General features: G+C 57.9%; 1 protein-coding gene across 1 annotated transcript in view; it reads right to left on the bottom strand.

The window, feature by feature from the left end:
- Window positions 1-24265, bottom strand: part of EFNB1 (ephrin B1) — a 47574-nt gene extending 23309 nt beyond the window's left edge. Inside the window, exon 1 of the mRNA XM_074915076.1 lies at window positions 23992-24265. Within this exon, the coding sequence (XP_074771177.1) occupies window positions 23992-24107 (116 nt within the window). The 5' untranslated portion in view covers window positions 24108-24265. The remainder of the gene's footprint in view (window positions 1-23991) is intronic.
- Window positions 24266-25072: the final 807 nt, after the last annotated feature.

Raw genomic sequence — 25072 nt, 5'->3', positions numbered from 1 at the left:
ACATCTACTTCTGGCAGCAAAGGCTGCCGATACCGGGCAGAGCGAGGTGTTGCGAGAGGAGGGCAGCGGTAACGGGGCCGCAGATGGTATTTTCTGGTACGCAGGAGCTGTGTGTTTTTCTGGTGTCTGGGTGGCTGAAGGTCACGCTGGCACCCCTCTCCACACCAATGGGACATGTGGGTGCTCCCAGCAGGACCACGGCTCCTGCAAGCCACCACAGCCCACACCAGCCAGGAACCCCCTCAGAAAACGGACAAGCAACAGCCCTGCAGGCTAAAGAGATCCAGTAAAAAGGCCAAAACTTGGTGTACCAACTGGGCGCGTTCGGAAAAAACACTTCCGAAACCTGGGAGAGGTTTGCTGATGCCCAAGTGCACGCAAAATTAAACACCTGCCTCTCTCTGCCTTGTTCTTCCTCGCCCTCCCGGGGCACTGCGGGGACTCTTGCTGCCCAGGACACTCGGCTGCCAGCTAGAAGAAAGCCATCCTGTCCCCAAGGAGCCCCCCAGTGCCGCAGAGCCAGGTCACACTCCAGCCATCGGCACGTCCCTCCAGCTCCAACCGCCGCTCCAAAGCTCCTCTGGTGTCACCTAACCCCTCCTGCATTTGCCAAAAACTCATATTTTCACCAAGCGAGAGACATCGACGGGTTGGTAGCAAATACCAGGACCTTCCTGGGGTGGCACCTTCACAGGACTACGGCTGAAGTCAAACAGCAGCAGCGACAGACAGGGACAACCACAGGGTCCCCCCGTGAGCATCAGACACCCCATTTCATGGGGACAGGGGCAGCTTTCCCTGGCGATACCCTGGGCTGGCACATCCCGGGAGACCCCTGCCAGCCCTACGGCACACCACAGCCCACCACCCGTCGCCTCTCAAGAGCCAAGAACAATTAAAACACAGAAATTAATAGATACTTCACCCAAGAGCCCACCTCATCCCAGTACACCATCCCAGCAGCATCCACAGCTCTTCCCAGGAGCAGTGCCAGCGCCCGGAGGCACAGGACCCTTTCTCCTCTTCGACTTCCATTAAATTCTTGGGAACAAAGATATCCCGCGGAAGGAAGTTAATTAACTTGAATAAAAAGGTTCCCCGCTCTCCTCTGCCTCCCATCTGTACCTGTCACCTTCTCACTTGTTCAGTCAAGTTACTCGTCACCGCAAGAGAGGGTAAATAGGAGCACGCAAATCCCCACACTTTTAGATGCCATTTCTTTTATATGCTCTTCTATTATTAGCCTCCTTTAAAAAGAACCTTCGATCTTTTCTTTCTCCCCCTGCTAATCTATGTATAATTATTTTCATTGCCCTTCTGCAGACCTCTTCTATTTCTGTTCCATCCTTCTGGAGCCGAGGTGGTCAGCGCCCAACCCAGCGATTTCAGGTAACACGGAAAACGGCCTCGTATCTCCTTCACTCCTTTGGCCTCCGCTGCTCCAAGAGATATTTTTCAGCTGTTCACAACGACATCTTCCAGCCCCCCCAGCTCCTCGCCATGCCCAGGCAGGAGGAACTGCTGCTGCTGAGCCCCCACGGCTGCCCCACGGGGCCATCCCATCCCGTCCCCCTCCCAGACGCACTCTAAGGCCCTTTTTCCACATCTCAGGTTTAATGAGGCCCATTCAAGCCTCCCAAAGACAAAAGGCCCTTCTCGTTTCCAAACGGATTTACACGACACATCAGTGAGGCATAAACGGGTCGCCATGGCAACGCGCACCCTGACACCCCCCCTCCCCAGCACGGGGATGCCATTTTCTAACTCCACTGCTCCCCAAAACCCCTTTGTGGCTTTAATGCCAGATGTAAGGCTCGTCATAGGCTGGTAAAAACACCCACCCACCCACCAGCAACCCCCCCAGGGTGCCAGCGATGCCACTTTTTGAGATGAAGTTAAAAGATGCTCAAGCCAGTGCTCCACTGGCACAGGCACCCCGGTAAGCCCTGCCCTGTGACTGACTCCAGGTTGTGGTCAAGCCAGGGTTCAAATTAAGCAGAAGGCAAGGAAACACCAGCTGCAAGGGGAAAATGACACTAAAATGTCCCTCTCTGCCCCAAAAGGCGTGATGCTCAACACAGCACAGGCGAGTCCATGCTCAGGTGCCAGCCCCAGCCCCGACTCGGCTCCCAGCGTCTCTCCGCAGGGAAGCTGGCGGCTGCGGCCATGCCAGGAGGCCACTCCAACGCTTCATGCTCAGGCTTAGCAGCCATGAGCCACACGTTCGACACGTCATACCGTGACCCTGTCTAAGCAGCTTCGATCGCTAAAGGCTGAGCGAGCTCCCTGGCTGGGAAGGAGGGATCCCACCGCGCCTCTTTGAGCCTTGTTCAGAAGTTGCCCGGTGGCTGCTGTAACTCTGAAGACGAAGCCCTTACAAAATGTAAAGGGGGACGGCCCGTCGTACCTGATCAGCAAATGGAGACAGACCGTGGAGAAGCTATTTTACCACAAAAACACCCCCAAATGCAGCATCGTTCCGCAACGGGGAGCCAGGAGGACTTATGTTCCTGCTGCAAACCTGCAGCGTGGAGAAGCGTCTGGTCTCCCCTCACAGAATCCCAGAACCATCCGGGTTGGAAAAGCCCTTACAGCTCCTCCAGCCCAACCATGACCCTCCCCCTGACCATTCCCAACTCCCCCAGATCCCTCAGCGCTGGCTCAGCCCGACTCTTCAACCCCTCCAGGGATCCCGGGGACTCCACCACTTCCTTCCTCCAGCACAGACCTCTTTCCTAGGGGAGGAGGTAACCATGCGACACCCGGCAAGGCCCGACTCTAAACTTCACATTTCCACTAGTAGAGATGCCCCTCAGCCAAAAAAGCCACAAACCAAGCAGCAACGCGGTCCTGCAGCACAGATTCTGCTTTGACTGTCCCTGCCACAGCAGGGGAAGTCTGGATGAGGGACAACTAGTAGAGGTTACACCAAGGTTATCACCAGGCACAAACAAACCGAGCAGAAGAGGGTTCCAACCACAGAGGATGCTGCAGAGAACGGGTCAGCACCCAGGATTCGGACACAGGTGCCCGGCCACACCCCAGCACCCACAGCCGGCAGCTGCCACCGCAGCTAGCGACGTCCCCAACCCCACGGCCACCACCCTGGTGACTCAGAGCCCTCCCGCACTGCGGCGGGGCTGCGGGAAGGTTTTCTCCTCAAGTTGTCCCCATAACTACAGCATGGTGATGGTACACGCTGCTGGAGAGCATCCGAGCCCCACACCCCCCCACCAGCCCCACGGACAACGGGCGATGGAGACCCACGGCCACGGGTGGACACCCCAGCTGGGCAGGGAGCCTGGGAACAAAGCTCTGCCATTCCCCATCCCACGTCAAGAAGCCACACACAGGTGGTGGGGGACAAGGGGGGACCCCCAGCCTGCCGCCGCGCCGGGGCTGAGCGCTGCCAAAGGCGGGTGGCAGTCCCCACCAAAAGGCCAACATTTGCCTTTGTCCCCAAGGGGACTCAGCCAGGATGCCTCCCAGCGCTCATCTGCCACTCAGGGGGATGGCTGCTGACCACCCCAGTGCCCTGAGGAGGAGGAGGAGGAGGAGGAAGGCTCAGGGCCCTTGCAGGAGCCAGGTGCTGATGTGAGCATGTGCTGCTCCATCTTCCCGCCTCCACGCAGCACCCCGCGCGCTCGGATGTGGCACCCAAACCAGGCAAATAAATGATATGAATCCAAACCCTGCGGGGGGGGGGGTAAATATAAAAAAAAGAAAGAGCTGCTAATTGAGGGAGTTTGGAGGAGATTTAATTGGGGCCAGAGCACTGGCGCAGGCTGCTGCTGCCACCTGCAGCGCTCTCAGCAGCCGGTGGCGTGCGGCTCCAGGGACCCCAGCCCGGGGTGCAGATGCCTTTTGGGTGGAATAAGGAGCATCTGGGGTCCCCTGGGCTCACCCCACGCCCCAGACGCACCCCTGAAAACTCACCATTGTCAGCGCAATAAGCAACTCCGCCAGCGACAGAACCAAAGTCTTGGCCAAAAAATAGAGGATAAAAAGCCATATTTTCTCTCTCGAGTAATATCGTCCCGCACCTCCCATTGGAGAAATAAAGACGAGCCGAGTTATCTAATTAATGCTGGCAAGAAGCGGGGAGGCCGGGGGCCGGGGGGGCTGCCGGCGGCCCACAAAGGCGGCGTGGGGAGCGGTCTCCCCGCCGCCGCCGCCGGCATCTCCCGTCAATGGGGCCCCACGCTGGGAGTGAGGTAAGAGGGGATTCAAAGCGGGGTTTGTCAGGGGTTTTGTTTTTGAAAACGGGGGAGGGGAAGGGGACAGGGCTTGACAAGAGCTGACAGACAACTGAACAAAACCATAAGGGCCATGAATGGCAACACGGCTCTTTAATTGGCGTAGGAATGGAGAGAGAAGTGAGACAATGAGGCGCGGGCAGCGGCGGCGGGGGCCAAGGCGGGGGCAGCGAGCGCTCACCTTCTGCCTGCCCGCAGCGCCGTCCCCCAGCCCCGCTGCCCCGCCAGGTTGGCAGCAGGCAGCACCATGTCCCCCCACCCAAAAACACCCACCCGAAAGCTCTCCAAGGAAAGAGGGAAGCAGGGCGCAGCAGCCCAGCAGGCATCGCGATAGGCAGACGGCACCAGGAGCAGCCCCGGAGCGCGGGATGCCGCAGCTATCCCCCACCCGAGGGAAGCGGGGCGGGCTCCCCCCTCGGCCCCGTCCGGTTTTCGGCTTCGCTTCGGTTTGGCCGCTCGTGCCCTGGCTGCAGCCTCGTTCATCCGGTGGGTGAGGTGGGGGGCGGGAGGGGGGGAGGCAGGTTAAAAGGGAACAAGGTTGGATCAGCGGGGTTCCCACTCCTTCCCTGACCCCTCCGAAGTAAGACGGAGGAGATTTCGTCTCCCGGTTCCAAAGCAAAGAATTACTTTGGCAGGGGACGCGGCGGCGGCCGGGCGCCCACTTGGAAGGGAAAGCGGCAGCGGTAGGAATATGCCCAAGGAACCCAAGAGTGAGACCCCCCCCGCCAAGCCCCGCTAATTGTCATGCAGATGAATCCCCAGCCGGGACAGAAGGGGGGCAAACTGCAGCCCTCCACAATGCAGGACCGGGGAGGGGATGCAGAGGAAAGCGAGCAGGGGGGGCTCAGCCCATCAGACCTGACCCCAACCCCAGGGTTTTCTGAAGACACCCCCTCCCACACTCTTCCCACCTCTCACTTTTCCAAGTCAGTTGGAAAAATAAAGAGCCAAAAGCAAAGAGCCAAGAGATGAAATTACAGCCGGCGGTTAGTCCTTGGGCCAGAGGAAGCCCCTTCCTCCCTGTACCCCAGTACCTGACACCCCGACTAACTCCGCACCCCACAAACCCAGTTTGCAGCTGGGAGCCCCAAACAAGGCACCGCCCCGTGCTCGGGTCCCCGCAGGACCACGGCTGGACGTGCTCCTGCACCCCGACCTGGCCAACCCCAAGGGCCGCAAGTTGCTGCTGCTGCATCTCCAGGGGTACAGGAGAGGTCCCCCAAATCCTTCAGCTCCCTGCTTCACACTATGCCAGTCACACAGCCGCCTCCGGAGCCAGGGAGAGGAGCAACCGGCCCCCCCCCATTCTCCTGAGGACTTCTACAAAAATAAAGGCCACGCGTGCCCTGGGGAGCAGCAGCAGAGAGGGCCCCCCGGCTTCAGCCCGGACCCCGGGAAGCCCCAGGGAGCCCCCATTCCCAGGAATCCCGCCAAGAGCACCCAACAGGTCCCCAGGTGGGCTGGGGCTCAAAGCTCACCCTTGTGGTTTTGAAGAATTAATCCCAACATTAGGAACCGGGCAGGGGAGAAGAGAAAAAAAAAAAAATAATAAAACAACCACCCTGCAGATGGTTACCCACAGGCCGGCTGTGGGCTGCCCTGCCCTGCACCGACAGGTCTCCCGGGTTTCGCCAGCCCCTCGGTGTCCCTGGGGAGCAGCGTCACCCCCGGCCGCGCCGCCGTGACTCACTGCCGGGCCCTTTGATCTCCCCGGGGCTCCCAGATGTGGCCAAACGAGTTGGGTCTGGAAGCGCCATCTTCCCAGGCAGCTGCAAACCACCACCCCCTCGGCCCTCGTGTCATTACCGGGAACTCGCTCGACTGCAGCCTGTCTTATAACTTATTAAAACCTTCTTAACCACCCCATTATAACCCAGGGCAGGCGTACAAGCACCCCAAGAGCCGGCCACGACACCGTGCAGTAACTGCCCCGGTAACCAGGTCAGGCAGGGCTCCTGAGTCAGCCCTACCACCCTCCCGCCGAACAGGACCTTCAGCCCCACGCCACGGGGGTGGACGGGTCTGGTTTAGGTCTAGGAGAAAAAAACTAAAGATGAGTCACAGGGCCTCAAAACGGTTTTTTATTTCTTTCTCCCCCCCCCCCCCCCCCCCTCCACCTTCTTCTCCTGCACACAAATTGCAAGCGATCGCCAAAGGCTGGTGAGCAGCTCTGCGAGAAAGTGTGATGCTCCCGGGTGTCACTCAGAGAGGATGAAAATTCTTTTCCCCAAAACTTTTTCTTAGCTCTACCCACAACCCCTCTTTACCGAGGGGTCCCATTCAGGTGCAAAAGCTGCAGTTATCTACACATCTATAACCTGCAGCAAAAAGAAAGACCCTCCTAAAGGCTTCACCGCTGGAAGGGGCTGCGACCCGCTGTGCTCCCCCCCTGCCTGACCCTCCACTGCTCCCAGTTTACCCAGTTCAGGGCTGGTCAGCGCAGCGGCAGCTGAGAGAGGGGCCGGAAGAGAGGCCAGCACAACACACGGGTGTCAGGTTTAAACCTCTCTTTCAGCGGGAGGAGATCTGGCTCGTATTCGCTTTTATTTTTAGGCCAGATACATGTACGGCTGAACTTTAATAAAATGTACAACCTCCTGCGGGGAACAGGAGAGGGAGAGGAACCAGAAAGCCCAGTGCTGTCTCAGGTGTCACGGACGCTGCCAGACCCGGGTATGTTGGGACTGGGGCTCCTCTCCAGCCCCTTCCCCAGGGACGTCCCCAGCCCCTGCCATGCCACACGGCCTCTCCTCCCAGCAGGAGCTTTCACAAGACGCTAAGAAAAGCTCGGGTTTTAAACCTAAAAATAAACCAGCCCTTGGGCCTGGGGAGGAGGAGGAGGAGGGCAGAGCACCCAGCCTGCCGCCCTGCTCCTGCGTCTCCCGTCGCCCGCGGCCGGGGAGCGTTCGCAATCCTCCCCCCCAAGACGAAAACCTCCGCCTTGCCACCCACGTGCATGGCAGAAAGCTGACGCGATGCCGCAGGAGAGACCAAAGCCTCCCCCCCAAACCACTTCCTCCTCCCCTCTCCTCCACACCCCCTTCTGCTGCCAGATGCGATTCCCCAGAGCCTTTGCTCCCAAAATCCCGCTAGCTCAGGCATTCCCGGCGGCGGCCCTGGCCCCACCGCACGCTGGGGACACGTCCCCGCCACGCTGGGGGCCGCCGAGGGCTGACGCTGGCAACACAAAGCTGCACGCACGGGGCTCTGCTCTGCGCTGGGCACGGCGCTGACACCCCGCTGCCCCCCCAGCACCCCCCTGGCCACACAGCGGGCAGAGCCGGGGGTGTTTCGGGGCGCTGCGAGGACGGGTGCTGCCTGGGGGGCACAACCACGCCGAGCCACCGGAGCCTTGCACGAACACACAGGCCAGGATTGTTTCGGGGCATCCACCAGGCCCCTTTCCTTAATCACCGTGCCTTAAAAAAAATACCCCAAGCAAGCTGCAGAACTGCCCCAGCCCTGCCCTGCAGCCCCAGGGCCAGGGCAGGACTGACCCCCCCCACACACACACCCCACGATCTGCCCTGGCTCGCCAGACCCCAAATCACCTCCTGGGACCCTCAGCTCCTCCTTCCCCTCTCCCAGCTCACAAAAGTCCCTCCTGAAGGGCTCCAGCCTCCAAGCATCCCGCTTTAACTCCGACAAGTTAAATGCATTTTAGTCTTGCTTTGCATTTAAGAGGTGCTGCTTTTTTGTTTGTTTGGGTTTTTTTAACTTATTAAGGAGAAAGTTCAAAACGTTTGCAGTGACTGCAATGCACTAATTTGGAACTTACTGTGGTGTCGACATTGCATTAAGTATTTCTGTCAACCGTGAGGACACACCATGTCTATGTAAGAAATTACACTAGCAATTATAGCTAAAGAGGCATGTAAAATTTCAAAAAAAATTTTAATGTATTCAGAAATGATAACTGACATTCTTATTAGGATTAATCTAATTTTAGTAGAGTCATTTATATCCTGCCTCTGGATAAAAAATGAATTTCAATTTTAAAACCTGGATGAAAACTGGCGTTTAAAAAAAAAGTACTTTTAGAAGTCACCCTGCATGATTAAGCATGGTGATAATATGAAAAAGCTTAACAAAAAGCTTTGCCATTAAAGAAGATATTTGTTAAACAAAATGGAAACAGAGATATTTATCAACCTGAGCAGATTATTTCAGGATAACTCACGACCTGGCACAGTCGGGCGTTGCTTGTGGTCGCAGGAGAGCAAAAGGGCCACTGGATAAGGGCACTGGGCCAGGAAGATGCTCAAGGGCTGGAGCGGAGTTTTGCCTCTGGATGACAAAAATGTTAGGTTGGTTTGGCTTATGGAAAAAAGAAAAACCAAGAAATTTCACACCAAGGTCCTTGGCAAGGAAGAGCTGCAGGAGGCCGGGGCTGCGAGCAGGGCCGAGCAGAGGGAGGGCATCGCCCACGGCACCCCGGGAGCCGCGCCGGCTCCTCCGCAGCGCTGGCACGGATTAGCTGTCTCGTAGAAAAATGCGCTGTTGGCCTCGTGTGCTGATCTCGGAACTGTTGCAGCTCGATGGGAATTGATAGTTGGGGTGATAAAGGTCCTGGCAGTCTCCGTTTCCCAGACGTGGACACACGGAGCCTCTTTGCTCCCCTTCCTGACCGACCCGGAGAGGACGCCTTGCCACAGCATCTTTAACAACAACAAAACGACCTCAAAAAGCACGTGTCGCACATCGGGCTCCGCTACCCCAGGCGAGAAACCAGCTGAGATGTCTCCTCCAAGCAGCCACAATGCTCCACGTCCCCCTCCTCCGCCACAGCGGTGCTGCTACGGCCATGCCCACGGCCACCACGCGCCAGAGTACGGCAACTAGAAGGTGTTCAGCTGGGCCAGGATGGAGGGGACGGGGAGGCAGGAGAGCGTGTGGGGATGGGACAGGAGTGGGGAGCCTGCTCCCAGCCAGGGATGGGGCCTGGGGTGCCCAGCACTGAGCTCCTCTCACCTGCAGCCCCCCATTACAAAGGTGTTCAGCATGTAGGCAAGACACAAAGTGATTTAAGAATATGCGGAAGGAATCAAATGCCGAAGAGAGGGGAAAAAAAAAAAAAAAAAAGTCCTGGGCTGATTATTTTATTTTCTTCTGACAGTTTCAGCTACAATGGCCAATAAATCCCCATTACGGATTTTAAAAATGCTTCCTGCAGACACTTGGACCATCAAGGCAATTCTGGGCTCCCATAACTCCTCGTTTATGATGGTCATACATGTCAGCCCTTCGCAGAGCCCAACATTTCAATAAAGATGACCATAAACCCAGATTAGAGATTAAAGGACTGAGTCTGAAGTTTGTCAGAGGAAGAAACAAGTTTCCCTGAAATCACATTCCCATTTATACCAACTAACAGTTCTGGTTTTTGATGGGTTTACACCAGCAGTAAATTTTCGGGCTGCCGACAGCTCGGTGCGCAAGACAACAACTCAAGGAAGGCGAAGGAAGCAGCGGGGAGGCGCAGGGAGGACGCGAGCCCAGCCAGGGTCTCAGCCAACAACGCGGAGATGAGAAGTGACAGGTCTCTGCGACGGCGCGGGGACGGGGACGCCAGCGCCGACCGACCTTCCCGGTTCTCCCCTCCCAGCCCCCCGACCTGTCAGACTTCTCTCCAGGGAGCGGCATTGTCCTCATTTCTCCTCCTCGCGCCTTGGCAGGGTCAGTAGCTGCCAAGCAGAGCACAGGGGAAGGGGACAGGAGACTGGGGACCCCCCCCCAAGGGGTCCCCACTGCCAGGCAGGACTGGGGACCCCGGGGTCGATGCGCACTGGGAGCACCCCCAGACCTCCACTGCCAGCACCCGCCTCTTGCCCCCCAGTTTGTCAAAGCAGCAGCAACAACCACGATGGAAACGGCTTTTAAACTACAAACGCCGTGCGTTTATTGTGCTCTCGCTTCCTGGATGAATGTGCTGTTTCCTTTTAATAAGGGCTCTCTTAGGAGAGGGGAAAGGGAAAAATAAAAAAGCAGCAGAAAGGAAGGAGGATGACTCACGGCAAGGCTACGAACATGGGAGAGCTGGGAGACGGTGCCCAGGAGGAGGGCTGGGATCAAAAGGATGAGAACGGATCAAACACACGCCCTCCTCAAGGAGGGGAAAGGTTTGAGGAGCTGCCGAGGGGAGGAGGGTGGGATGGAGCCGTGCCCTCCCGGCCGCCCATGGTTTGCCTGCTTGGGTTGCCAGAAGCCACCTCCTTCCCCAGATTCAGCCACTACTGTCCCATTTTGAACAGGCCTCTTAATTTAATTTTGCTAACATGGGCCCATGGGGCTGCCCCACGCCGGGACACGGGTGGTTATGAGGATGCGAAGGACCAGGAGGAACTGTGGGTGCATCCAAGAGGAGGTGAAAGAAATGCCCTTTTCCCCAGCAAATGAAAGAGCCGAGCCCGGAGCTCAGCACGCTGAAGGGGGCCGGTGCCCTTTCTGCCGGTGTCTCTCAAAGTCTATCAAAAGTCCCATTTACATCAGAATGCCCTTCCAGACATGCTTCAATTTTACTTTTCCCCTTTCATCTCCTTCCACCCTCCCGCCCCACCTCGCAGCCCTATTGTACTGACAGCATCTCACGTGGCAGAGAGGGCCGAGCGGGCTGCCAGGGTGAAAGAAACAGGGGAGAAAGAAAAAAGCTTGAAACTAAGGGAGAAGCCGGAATCGCTCCTGGTCGCGCTCCAGCAGGAGCTGTGACCCCCTCTCCTCACCCGCTGCTTGGCGGCTGCCCCGGAGGGATGGCGCTGGCCGTGTCCCCACCGTGGGGACAGGGGACTGGGACTCGGGCTGCCCCGGCCTCCGCGGCCGCCCGGGCTTTCTGGTCAGGCTCTGGTAACCACAGATGGTTTTAATGAACTTTAACAAAAGCCTCAAGGCAAGCGTTGCAGAATTCACGGTCCTGCGCCGCTCAGCAACCTCCCCTTGGCACCGCTGCCATCCCCGGCCGAGGGGCACCCTGCACGCCCCGCTCCCAGCACGGCGGCTACTGGGGACACTGGGATAGCCCCACAGAGCGTTTTGGGCACAACCGCGCATCCCAGCTGGCAACAAAGCGGATGGAGTTTAAGTCTCTCCCTCTCCAGATCAGTCCTATACACCAGGGGAGCTGGAATGTTTCCACCCCGTGCCAGGCGCTCCTCCGCCAAAGCCGGGTCCCACCTGCCCTCCAACAATTCGGATTTAATGAGCTGCTCTCCCCGCCCAGCCCTGGCCCCACCAGCACCGCATCCTCGCTAACAAACTTCTGCAAGACCCTTAAAAACAAAAGGCACCTTCCCCGGGTTGGCTGACCCACATCCAAGCCCAAGAGCGAAATCCACTCCAGGTTACAAGTGCAAATGAGGTTTAACTCCAGCCTAACCTATTAAAGCCCAGCTCTAGCAGTGCACAACCCTGATGCCTTTCACCAGGCTCTGTCCACCTCCCCTGACATGGAGCTTTTCCAGTCCTCCCTTCCTATTGTCAGCATCTATTTTTAACCCCAAGCATTATTTCTCCCTGCGTGACTTCAGACACTCTCCGAGGACGAGGTGGAATTGCTGAGCTGGTACCAGGCAAAGTGACTCAACTCTCACCTTCAGAAGCACCACGGAAATCGCAGGAGTAGTAAGTTTTCTTCCGTTTACATTTTCCTTTCCCCTGCCCACCAAGGGGCTAAAAGCAGGGGAAAACCACGGGGAAGTAAGACCCGTGTCCAGCAGCAAGCCACACGCCAGCAAACCGAATTGCTTTTCTCTTCCCCAGAACCTTTACCAGCTAGATTTACCTCTACCGCCATCACCTCGGGAAAAATCCTGCATCGACACCCACTGCCGGTGTAAATCAAGGTCAGAACCATCACCTTAAAATAGGCCTTATGAGTCGAGGCTCCGATCTGCCAGGCGCGGGGAAACCAGCTCGATAAATATGCAGAGAGAGGCACACATCCCCGGTGCGAGAGGGAGGAGGTGTTTTCCTCGCGGGGCCCTGGCCGGGCCGAGCGCGCCGGATGACAACGCTTCATTACTCCCTTTCAGCCGGTCCTCCCGGCGCTGCAGAGCAGTAATTAATGAGAAGGTCAGCAGCGAAGCCCTTCAAGAATCTCTACCTTCAGGGGAGTTTATCAAAACAACCCACCATTTGCCGCCTTCTAATTCATAAAGTGGGTAAACCCAACGCCAAACCCTCGGCGATGCCTCATTGCACGGCCAACGCGTGCGCGGCGCTCGCCAGAGGTTTGTGTTATTTGGCGTTGAGAACCGATAAAGAATATTAATAGCATTAAATAATCTAATAATTCAAGAAATAACACTACCAAATAATCGTTAACAGTATTGCTAGCCACAACGCTCTCTGCAAGAAAGCCCGGATGTCAAAAAACGCCGCGTTTACGGCAAAAGCGTGGCAGGGAAGCCAGGCGCAGCGGAGGCGGCCTCCCCCGGCGCGGATCTGCGAAGAGCCGCCTGCCGCGCACCGCGCTACCAAATCCCGACTGCACCCCTGCTCCTGCAGCCCTTGGCATTCCCCACGACACCCCAGCGCAGGGGCTGGTGGACTGGGGGAGCCCCAGGCGCCGCTCGCCAGCGTGTCCGCACAGGACGGCTCCGGCCGCCAGAAGATGCGGTGAAATCCGGAGCCGTGGCGGGTTGAGCTGAAACCACTCGGGCCAGCGCCGGGTTTTGGGCTGACTCCTGGGTTCTGCTCACCAGAGCTGGCAGGGCATGGGAACACACACAGCACCGGCAGCAGCTGGAAACAATTATCCCACCACTCTGTATCTGTCACCCGCTCCCCGTCTTTGCATAAGGAAGCCATTCGCACTATCAACAAATATCTTTAATAAAAGAGGAAAGGGATTCGCACCCCCCTCCCCGACAAGCAGCCGGCAGCAGAGGCCTTCCCAGCGGAGGGCACGGGGTGGGCAAGCTCCCTCCTGCCAGGTCTCAGGCACAAGGGGTGAACTGGGCACACCAGGGGCAGGCACATGTGGGTATCTCACAGAGAAAACACTATGGGGAAAGAAACACAAAAATTTCCCGGCTCCACCTGCACGCTGGTACAAAGCCGCAGCGCGTTGATGCCTCACATGCAAGTTTGACATCCTACAAACCTCCAACAGCTTTAGAGGAACTCTTGGGAGCGCTGCAGGATGGTCCATGTGCCTCCGGCCTCAACCCAACGCAACCTCCGGCCTCAACCCAACGCAACCTCCGGCCTCAAAGAGGACCAACAAGAAGGAAAGGTCCCTGCCTGGGAGAGCAGGAGCCCGGAGAATGCCGCAGCCCTCGTCCACCCCTAGATGCTCCCAACCCAAGCTGGGGACAGCAGCGGGAGTCCCTGTCACTGCCCCCCAGGCATGACGTGCAGCCTGCACCCCAAAAGAAGCAAAGCCCAGCCAAACCAGGATGCTAGGTGGGCACCGGTGCCCAGTGACACAACTGGCAAACCCCAAGCCCCACTGACCCAATGGCACCCTGAAAGGGGGAGGGGGGGACGACACACTTCCACCCACCTCCCCAAGCCTATGGGCTCCACATGCAGCAAAGGGAGGTGGTTTTGGGAGACTTTCGTGCCTCTCCTGGATGTTATGAAACCAGCCAAGGAGCATGAAACTGCCTGCCGTGGGTGGGAGCACCCAGGGCTATGGGAAGAACTGCAGGATTCCTGCGTGGTATGGGAAAGCACGCTGCGCTCCCCCACCCCGCACACACCCTGCCAGGGTTGTGGTTTGGTGTTTTTTTTTTTTCTTTTCTCTTGAGAGAGGGAGAGAGACCGGGTAAGCACAACCAACCAGCACAGCTTCCCATGAAGGGGGTAATTAGGGAAGCAGCACCCAAGTCAAGACAGAGATCAAAAGCATCATCAAGTGTTAAACCTCCCTGGGATGGGGAACTGCTCCTGGGAAGGGACGCACATGGGACCCTCTTGCCCCAGCTGTGCAGGATGGTCTCCATCTCCTATTCCCAATAATGAGTTTTTCTGTAGTTCAGGCAAGGGGAAAAAATGAAAATAAAAATAGGAAAAAGTTATTCTCATGCAGCAACAGGCATAACGCCACAGCAGCGCAGGATAAAGGGGTGGGGGAGGCCTGGAGGCACGGCCACATGACAGACCCTCCTCTCCCTCCGCCAATGCCCAGCACCGCTGCTCTACCAGGCTATGGCTGCCCTAATTATTTCAGCAATTAGCCACAGGCAAGGCCCCGCTAACAGGAGGGGTGCAGGGGAGGGCGTCCCACCACCAGAGAGGGCACGGATGCGCAGGCGGAGGCGTGCACCCACCCCGCGTCCTCGCGGGAGTCACGCGCAAGAAGAAGAAGAATACAGATTTCAAACCAAAGGCAGCTGAAGGGGAAATTCCAGCCGCCTCCAGCCCTTCGCACCTCCGCACGTCTTCCTGAAACCCCAACCCAGCTGGGGCCCCCCCACAACTCCACAGCTCCCTCGGGCAATGGGAACCATGGGGCTCTGCCTAGTAAGAGGGGAGGGGGCTTGGCCCCCCCTGACGTCACCGGGACAGCCCTTCCCCACCTCCTGGGGAAGCATCGCCTCCTCCCTCCCGCTGGGAAGGAAGCTGGGAACAATGGGATGCACCAGTGCCAGCTGGGGAGGGGACGCTCAGGGACCCCTCACCTGGCTGCCTGGGGACAAGGGACACAATGGGGGGGGGGGGGACGGGGGACACAGGGACAAGCAGCTGCCAAGGCCCCAAATCTTGCTTGGTGCAAGGGGCAGCACCCCATCCCGCCAACACAGGGTGGGGGGGATGTGCCAGAGATCAGCCACGACAGCAGGAGCCCCCCCAGCTCGCCCCCACCCCAGCGTTTCCCTCAGGAGAGGGGCTGCTGGCTGATGCCTTGGTCAGACCTTCCCCTAATAAAAAAAAAAAAAAAAAATTCTTCTAAAATAATTGGCTAATTGGCCAAGCCCCAGTTCCGTGCTGGGAGTGGATCCCAGGTTCGCTCTTGCATGAAGCGTTTATTAAAGCCCTCAGAGGAGAGGAGGGCAAGGCAGAGCCCGGCAGGCGGGGGGAGCGGGGCGGTGCCCACACCCAGGTGGAAATTTCCCATCGCGCCCAGAGGGAGGAAGCCCAAAAATTAATCCCAGCCATCCCCCGCAGCGCACCTCTGCCCCGGGCAGGCCCTGAGTCAGCCGGGGCAAGCATCGCGGCCCCCGCGCCCTCGGGAGCGCGCCGGAGGCAGCGGGAGCGCGCGGGGCTGCGAGGACGTGCGAGGGAGGGGGTCCACAGCCCCCCCGTCCCCTCCTCTCCTCCCTTTAATCCCCAGCCCCAAAGCAGAGCCCTTTTAGGGGAAAGTGTAACGCAATACCTGGAAAATTTCTCCCACCCGCTCTCCGCTGCCGGCTGCCAAATTTAAAACATATTTGCTGCTCGGCCTTGAAGAAACGTAACCTGCTGCTTAATTCCGACACGTTTATTCTTTGGGGGCAACGAAAAAATTCGCGCTGCCGCTAGTGGCTCCTCTCCTTACACCCCGCAGCCCTCGGGGGTGGGAGCTGCCAAAAAGCTGCCTGGGAGCCGTCCACCACCAACGCAAGCACCGCAACGCCGGGGACGGGCAAGAAGCTCGTTCTGCCCATCCTGCCCTGCCCGCGGCACCAGTGCGGGCAGGGCAAGAAGTTTTTTGCTGGGCGAGTAGGTGCCCTCAAGCCCCGAGCATCAGCTGGGGGTGCCACTGACCCAAAACCCCTTGGAACGTGCAAAGTTCAGCGCAACGCAGCGCTCTGGAGCGAGGGGAGGGGACCCCTCCTCCGCAATGGGGTCACCCCATCCTCCCACCGCCTTGCAGAGCCCCCGGGGGGGTCCCCATGCAGCCCCCCAGCCCTCACCGCCCCGCCCGGGCTCCTGGGCCGAAGGAATTTTCCGGCGGGGTTGGGTTTGCGCAGGGAGGCCGGAGCGGTGGAAAGGGGCCGGGGCTGCACGGGGCTGGGGGAGGGCACAATGTGTTTAGCAGACTGAGCGATCCGACAGGGCCCATTAAAGGAAACAATTTGTAATACAATAATTATTATGTCGTTTCTCTGGACTCTTTCCTAAGCCTCTCTTTAAACAGTTAGAGGCTTGACGTGCCTGTAGAAAGCAGACGTGATCTGTAGGGCTGAGGATGCTTAAGTGCCCACATGTGCCGGGACCAGGCAGACGGGGCGGCCGCTCTCCGCGCGCTGGCCCAGGGGGTCAGGAGCTCATCCCAGTTTGCTCCCAGCCCTCGCGGGAATCACTGGGAACACAGCGGTGCTCCCCAGCTGCAGGGTGCCTCCCAAGTATCACCAAGCGAGGGGTCCTCTCCCGGCACACTGCTGGGTCTGGAGCTCAGGCTGACGGCAGGAGCCGCATCCTGGCAGCGCGGCCGGGACCCGCAGCTCCTCCAGCTCCGCTTTTATGCTCTGAAGTTCTCGGCCGCACATCTGAAGAAAGCGGCGGTAGCGAACAACAGAGCAAGAGCAAGCAACACAAATCCCCGGGATAATGAGCCCGGAGGAGGGAGACGGTGGGCTCTGTCTGAGGAGGGAGCCGTGCTTTTATTGGAGAGGCCTAAAAGGGCTATAAATCCTCAGATTCAAAGGCGAACTCGAGCTCTTTCAAGTCTGAGGAAGGCCTGGGATGTGTCAGCCGGGAGGACTAACCACGCCGCGTCCCCTGCTGAAGTGGCCTCTTCAGCAAAGCCGCGCTGCAGCCCGGGATATTACACCCAGATCCTTTCCATATGCTGCCTGCCCGGCCGCAGGCAGGGCACGCCGGCAGCCCCGCCGGCACAGGGGGGAGCCCGCCCGGCCAAAAACCGGCTTTAAGGACGGGGAGGGGGTGAAACACCTTTACACCCATTCCCCTTTCCCAACACACATGGATAATTTGCCCCCCAAAACCCCGTCGGGGGCTGCGGACTTCCCCCTCGCGTCTAGCTGCGATACTACAGCGAGCCCAGACAAAGAACGCCGGAGCCCAGCACCGCCACATCGCCGAGCATCACCGCACCGCCGCCAGACCCGAGCCTGCAAACCCACACACCAGACTGCGCTCGCACGTTTCAGAAACCCATTAAAACGTGAAAATCGGCAGCAAAGAGAAAACGGCGTCAAGTCTCAGCCTTGCCGCTAACGCGTGTGCGACCGCAGACGTTCCCCAGCCTTAATGAGAAGGAAAACATGCAAACGCTCAGTGATCAATATTAATGGTGCGAGGGTATTTATAGCTGATAAGGCATGAAAACACTCTTTGCCTTTTCTGAACGCAGAAGCCGTTGGATGGCAAAAGCCAGGCGGGGCAGACAGTCCCCAAGGCTGGGCTCATGCTGCAAGCCAGGGTGCAAAGAGAAGGACTGCCAGGAAAAGGGACACTTGTGTCCCATCACGGAGCAGAGAGGGACAGGAGTCACCAGAACCAGCCAGGACCCCCCTGGAAGGGAGGGCACCCACCCCAGGCCTTTGCAGGGGAGCAGGACCCAGCACTGCAAGGAGGGCGCTTCCAAAAATCCTCGCCTCACCCCGGTCTGAAGGGGCAGGGACACAGAGCTCGTGCCGTGTCCCCTGTGCATCCCACCCCAGCGAGAGCCAAGCCACGTCACGCTGGGCTGACACGAAGCCTCTCGCCGACAGCCCAAGCCCGTCGGTGGCTGGGCCAGCACACACAGCACCCACGGACCGATGCGCAGACCCAGCCCTCGGAAGACACCGAGGGACGTTCACAGCCAGGCGCTGACAAACCCCCCTGCTCAGCCCCCCCAGCAACCCCAGTGCCATGGCCTCAGAAAGGGGCAGCAGCCCACCTGGGCAAGGCCGGCTGTGGGGAGGAAAAGGTTATTTCAGAGCTGCCGAGCCAGGGTTATAAATAGCTGGCATTTTTGACGTGCAGCTGCTCGGCGCGGCACTGCCACGCCGGCACCTGGGCCAGGCCGGGTCCCCCCCAGAGGCGCCGGCGAGGAGAGCTCACCGAGAAGCCACCGCTCGCTGAAACACCATGGGTAGGCCCCCAAAGGTGTCGCTTCCCCCCATCCTCTGGGCCCTCCCCAGGGAGGAGGGTGCTGGAGGCCCCCCAGTCCCCCCCATCGCTCCCCTGCATCACCTGCAGCCTCCACGGGGTTTGGCTCCAGCCCTGGAGGGAGAAGCCCGCTCCCCAAAAGCGCAGGAGCCACGCAAACCCCACCTCATGCACAAGTCCAGCCTAACCAAGCAGGATGCTTAGCCCTGGGTGATCTGACTCATCTGGGACGGAGCCTGGACAGGCTGGCGGAGCAGGGAGCACCCGCATCCCGAGGCTCCAGCCCAGCCACGAGCAGAGCAGCCGCACTCCAACCGAAGGCGATGCACAAGGGGCACGAAAACCCTCCCGGAAGCATGCGGGGTGGGCACCGAGGCTCATCGCCAGCAGGCGAAACACCCCCACAGCCCTCCTGCTCGCCGGAGGAGGTCTCTCTGCCAAGGCACCAGCCCCAGAGCGAGGGACGGGAAGGAGAAAAGCGTCAGAAGGCAGCAGGAAGGACCCCGGCTCTTTCGAGGCGAGCACAACAAAAGCCCCGCAGCACGGCCACCACATTCCTGCCCAGATGTGACGCCGAGATAGTGCTGAGCCCAGAGTCCTCCTCCCGCTCTCCCGATACAAGCAATCATTAATTAGACACAGAATGGATTTCAGCTTTGTTTCTCCCCACCCTGTTTCAGCTGCCAGACTCCAAGTAGCATGTGCTACTGATCGGGACAAGATGTTTTCCCAGCGGACCCCAGCGCTCCTCGGGCAGAGCCGCTTCCCGGCAGCACCGCCACCGCTCTGCCCAGACCAGAGAGCTGCGAGGAAGCTGTGGGGCAGGGGGGAGCCCGAAATCCTCCGTGGAATGGAGGGGTCACCCCTACAGCTAAGCCCGCACCCAGTTTCCAAGAGACAACCCAAACGCCTCCTGACTCGTGCTGTGCGAGGGGCCGCGTGTGCATCGTGGCTCTTCGCAACTCCCATGACCTGTACAAACGCGCGGGGGGGACCCTGCCCTCCCAGGGAAGCTGCTCGGGGGACCCTGCCCTCCCAGGGAAGCTGCTGGGGGACACCTCTGCCCCCCAGCCGGGGCCATGCCATGGGAGGGCACGTCCCACCCTGCCGCACGCAGCCTGTCTGAGCCCGGCCTCCAAAGGAGCAGCTTCAAAACCCTGACGCGATGAAGGGGCTCAGGTGTGGCGGAGGGCAGCAGCCCCCCGCCAGCTCCCTCCTGACCCTCCACCCTCAGAAATGGCACAAAAGGCCCGTCCCGGCCCCGCTGCCACGCAGCCCCGAGGAGCTGTAGCAGCTGTTTTGCTCTGGAGAAAGCTCCGGCTCCTTTTACAATCAATCAGCCACCCCATCACGGCTCTTTTTTTCTTTTAAAGGAAGCAGTTAAATCCATTTTATAGAATCCAGTGGTATTTACCCAGCTACTGCAATAGCCGCAGCCCTGCCTTTGCTTTTTTTTTTTTTTTTTTTTTTTAATTTAAGTTAATGAAGTCATTCCCAAGGAGCCCTGGGTGCTGCTTTCCCCCAGGCACGGCAGGAAGGGTAACCCGGCCTCTGCAAGGTGGGCCAGACACAGGAGTTTCTGCTCTGGGGGGAGCAAAAGCAAGAGCCCGCCATGCTGGGAGGGCACTTGGCTGCTTGGCACCCAGCAAAGGGTCCCCCCAGCACCCCTGGAAAGGGCTCCTCCCTGCCAGAGAGAAATTCCAACCGGGACACAGACAGTCCAGGCTCGCTTAACCCAAACCAGCCTTCGGAGATTAGACAAAACCCCGGGGCCATCGGATCCCATACGGGACCGTACATACCCCCCCCACTCCTGGGGAGCCCCCACCTCTCAGCCCCAGGTGCTCCCCAGGAGGAGGGAGTCACCGAAAGCTCCGCGAGCCAAACGCGGCTTTTAATTAAAAATAAGCAGCGTGTTTTCACTATTTCCCAACTCCTTATACTGCAAAGCGCCTCACGCGCCCACTGGTACGGTAATTAAATTACATCTGCTCCGACAAGTGTGAGCCCACCGATGCAGAGCTCCAGGCCAGCCATTCCCCTCGGAAACAGCCTTCCCACAAGCACTTTGTCCCTCGTAAAAGGCATTAAAAAAGGCAAAGATATGCCAGGCTTCAAACTCAGCGCCGGGAGAATTCAACAGGACACCATAATGTCATTAAAGACAGAATAAAAATACCACAAAGGATTAGACTTTTGTCTGGGGGGGGGGGGTGGGGGGGTGGGGTGGTGGTTTCCCCCCTTCCGCCACCTATTTATTTTTTTAAATTTTGTTTCTAGAAAGCTGCTGGCTTGCTCTGCAGAGCTAGCGAGCGAAGCCGAGTAAAACTTTATACAAGGGAAAGAGAGAAAAGCAGAGCCGAAACGACCCGCTCCTCGGAGCGGCGTGGATGATGTGTCCCATTTCCCCCACCTCCTTATTAAAATACTTTCTGGAGAGGCGGATTCCAGCCTGAAATGAATTTTCCAAACCATATTTTATTAGGAATGCTTCCTTTTAACGGTCGGCACAGGAGCCCACCAGGGTCAATATTTCTCCAAAATTACAGCCAAGGGAGTTCAAAATGGATTTAGCCAGAATTCTCCCCGCAACTCCCGGCTGTCCAACAAGAGCACGCTCCCACCAACCCCCCGGCGGAGCAGCAAAAGGGCCGATTAAATCCCCAAAGCACCCTCCAGCCCCACCAAACCCCCTTCGGTCATGACGGAATCAAATTAAAACCACACTGGCTCCCCGAGACCCCTTCCGAGGGGCTCCGCAGACACCCCGGGGAAAGCTCGCTCCGAGGGGATCTAATTTAGCCTGAGCTTGTCCCAAGAGCGCGCTCGTGACAACAAACGCCTTTTATCCAGCAAAAGCGTTTCTAGGCCTATCTTCTCCCTTTAAAGACACGGAATTATTCACGACGGGAAGACGGTGGCGATTTCACTGCTGGTTTTTGAACGCACACCTAGGAGGCGAAAGGAAACGTCTCCCCGACGCCGCACAGCGCTACAGCTTAAGCCAGTCTTAACTCGATTAGGAAATTGTTCCTTCTATCGGCCGCGTTATCAGCGTCCCTCTGATCACCACCACGAGATCAGGAACCTGCTGGTGACGCCCAGGTGAAGTTATAAGCCCACACTTCGTAAGCGCAGCCCTGAGCTGCCCACGGGAGGAAAGGGCAGAAAAATATTTTCGTTATTTACAGCGATACCAGCAAGGCCAGACGGCCCAACGCGCAACACTTTCTCCTTCTATCTGTTGGAAAATTCCACTTAGCGATGTTATTTTTAAGGGCTTTAGCTCTCTTTACTCTAAAAACAAGAGTTAAAGCTCGCCGGAGCGGGGCAGAGGGCTGGCACGGACACGGCATTGCCCACGGAGCGCCGGAGGAAGGGGCTGGAAAGCCCAAAGGAGGGTGGCGAGAGCGCACGGGGGGATTTGAATCCAGCCAGCCAGGAGTAAGCCCAGTCTAACAAAGAGCACAGCTTTTCCTCAAGCTAGAACCAGACTGTAGAGCAGGCGGTTCCCCAAACTGGTTTGCTCAACCCGCGTTCGCGGGCAGGAGCCGCCGTGGGGAGGCTCTGCCCCACACCGCGCAACCTGCAAAAGTGGGGAGGCGGGAGCATTATGGGATAAAAGAACGTGCGGGACCCCAAAACCAGACTCCAAAGACGAGGGTCTGGGATCAGGCCACAGGGGCACATAGTGGGGGCACGGCCAGGCACCCACAGCCCTCGCCACAGCAAACCCCAACCACGGCTCCTGCCCCATTGCTGGGCTCCCCCCCCGCAGCGCCATTTCTGGGTGGGAACGCCGACATTTTGGGCACCTCCTACCATCTCCCATCCCTGGGGGGACCCAGGGCTGGGTGCCCCCGAGCCCTCGCCCCACACCAGGCACCCAAAGGAGCAGCCCCCACGCGGGATGGCACACACCCTGCGCCGAGGGCGGACAACCACGGCGCTCCAAATTGGGGGAAGAACCATAAAAACACATCAAGCTACTCCCAGCGGGGACAGACACCCCCAAACCCGCCACAGGCAGACGGGGAGGGCGGTGGAAACCCCCCCCCCGGCGTGCCCACCGCACCGCCACCGCCTCCTCCCAACTTCCCGGGCCTCGGCAATTTAATAAAAGCCAAGGCTAACGAAGCGGATTGGAACGCCATGGCTGCCCCCCGACCCCACCGAACCATTTCCATCTCCAGCCGCCCTTTTTCCAACAACAAAAAAAAAAAAAAAAAAAAAGGTGTTTTCTGGAACCGATTTGCCGCCACCTCGCCAACACCGCCGGCGCAACGGATCGATTCCCGAGGGTAAAGGCTCTTTCTGCTCCCAGTCAAGGGACACAACTCCAAATGGAAGGAAAGAAAAAAAACCCCAACCACCACATCGAGGAGGAGCACGAACTTACGGGAGCCCTCGTCCCAGCGCTGGACTGGAGCTCGGCAGCCTGTGTGCACACACGGGTGCCTGCAAAGTTGGGGATTTTTTTTCATCCCCCCCCCCCCCCCCCCCAAAATAATGTTTGGTCGGAATATAAGTGTCCAAGCAGGAAAGTTGCCCAAATCGCTTCAGTTCTCCTCTCTTTTGGTTTTGGTTTGAGGTTTTTTTGAGAAACGTGGTAGGGTGGGGAAAAAAAAAAAAAATAATATCAGGCTAAAAGCAAGACTATTTTTTTTTTTTTTAAACCGAGAAGGAGCTAAAATCAACAAACACTCCGCGATCTACAAGATAAAGCCCAGGCAGAGCGCTACCAAAACCATCCTGACACCACCAGCAGCTGTGCCGAGCACCTTCCACTCCTCCGCCTCTCCTCCTCCTCCTCCTCCTCGCCCTTCATCCCGGCGCGCCGGAGAAGCCCCTTCTCATTGTTCCTGCAGCCCAGCCGGGGCAGAGACACGTACGCGGACACAGGGAACACAGATATCTATAATTTAGCTGTACATATAGGCGAGGCAGTGCTGTGGAGGAGCCCCGCCGCCGGCTTTGTTCGGAGCCAGACCGGGGGAGTCACACCGATGAGATGAGAAAACCCAGAAGAAAAAAAAAAAAAAAAAAAAAATTAAAAACCAGGTAATAAATCCAACTCTAGCGTCGGCGTGGTAGAGGGGAGCGGTGATCCAGCCCGGTGGCGGCCTCCCCACACACACACACACATACACCCCCCCCCCCCAACACACACATACCCCCGGCCCCCTCCCGAGCACGGCCAGGCGAGGGGCGGCGGCGCCCGCGGAGCCTCCCTTAAATCCCGGGGAGGAAAAAAAAAAAAAAAAAAAAGGTGAAAAAAAATTAACACATCTGAAAAAAAAATATCGAAAAGCAATTTAAGGAGAAGAAAAGCTTTCAAAACCAAAAGGAGTTTTAAAAATCGGGAAAAAAACCCAAAAAAAACCTTAAAGTAAGTGGGGTTTTTTTTGAAAAAAAAAAAATTAAAAAAGGGACAAGCCCGCAGCAGCCAAGCGCGCCCCGGAGCAGGCGAGGGTCCGAACTCCAGCCGGGGGTCGCTCCAATCCGTCCGTCGACCGCAGCCTCCAGCCGCTCTTCCCGTTGCCCGCTCCGCTTCCCGGGCGGGGATTTATATATTTTTTTCCTTAAAAATCTTGCGCTTTTAGTTAAATTTTTTTTTTTTTTAGGGGTGTTTTCAATTTCCCCGCGTTTAATTATTTTTTTTTTTGTCTGGAAAAGCAGAGGTGTGGGGGGGAGGAGGAGGTGTGAGGCGGCTTCCCCCTCCCCGTTCCCCCCGCGCCCCCTCCGCCGCACGTACTTGGGGTTACCGGCGCTCCAGGAGACCGGTTCCAGGCTCTTGGCGAGCGGCGCGGCCAAACGACACAGGGCGAGGAGGACGCCCAGCAACCACCGCCCGCCGCGGGGCCGCGCCATCGTCCCTCGGCGGCGGGCCGGGCCGGGCGTCAGGCGCCCATACCGCTTCCCCGCCGCCTTCCTCCGGCTCCCGTCCCGCCGCCGCCGCCGTCCCTTCCCTCACACAGCGGCGCCGCCCGCCGCGACCGGCGCTCTACTCCTCCGCGCAGGCAGCGCCACGGGCAGCCCTCGGCGACTCGACCAATGGCAGAGCGGCGCGGGGGGGGGGCCTTGCTGGGCGGGGACACGCCCACTGGTTTTTCTTAAAGAGACAGCGCCGCGTTTTCCCGCCGCCCCTTTTCTTTTACCCGCGCACCCCACAATCCGTGAGCGGGAGGAAAATGGCGGAGGGGGGACAAGGGGGTGGGGACGGGCCGTCGGGGCGCCGTTCGGCGCCCCGACGGCCCGTCCCCACCCCCTTGTCCCGTCCCCTCCCGCCGCTCCGGCGCCGTTCAGCCGCGATCCAACAGCGCCCCCCAGCGGCCGCCGGTGGCCCCGCCCCTGCCCGCGCGCGGCACAACCGGCCCCGGTTTGGGCCCGTTTGACCCCAAAGATTCCCCACGTGCATCTCTTGGGGGAGTTTGGTGAAGTTTTTCCGGGAGTTTTAAGTTCTTTAGAGGGGGCGTTTTTCGAAGGCTTTGTGGTTTTTTTTTTTTGGGGGGGGGGGGAGGCTTTTTGTCTTTTTCCTGTTTTTTTGGGTTTTTTTTTAATTTTTTTTTTTTTTTTTGAGCTTATTGGAGGGTTTTTTAAATTTTTGGAAGGGTTTGGAAGGCTTTTTGGATTTTATTTTGTAGTTTCTTTAATATATTGTACATATAATATTGATGTATTATATATATTCTGTAATATATATTCTATATATTTATTATATATATTACATATATTATATATAATCTATATATATTATATATCTAATAGAACATATATTCTATATATATTCTATATATTCTATATATATTATGTATATTATAGAATATATATTCTAT

Source organism: Athene noctua, chromosome 11 (assembly GCF_965140245.1).
Source record: "Athene noctua chromosome 11, bAthNoc1.hap1.1, whole genome shotgun sequence".
NCBI classification, from domain to species: Eukaryota; Metazoa; Chordata; class Aves; order Strigiformes; family Strigidae; genus Athene; species Athene noctua.
This window is presented reverse-complemented; position numbering and strand designations above follow the sequence as displayed.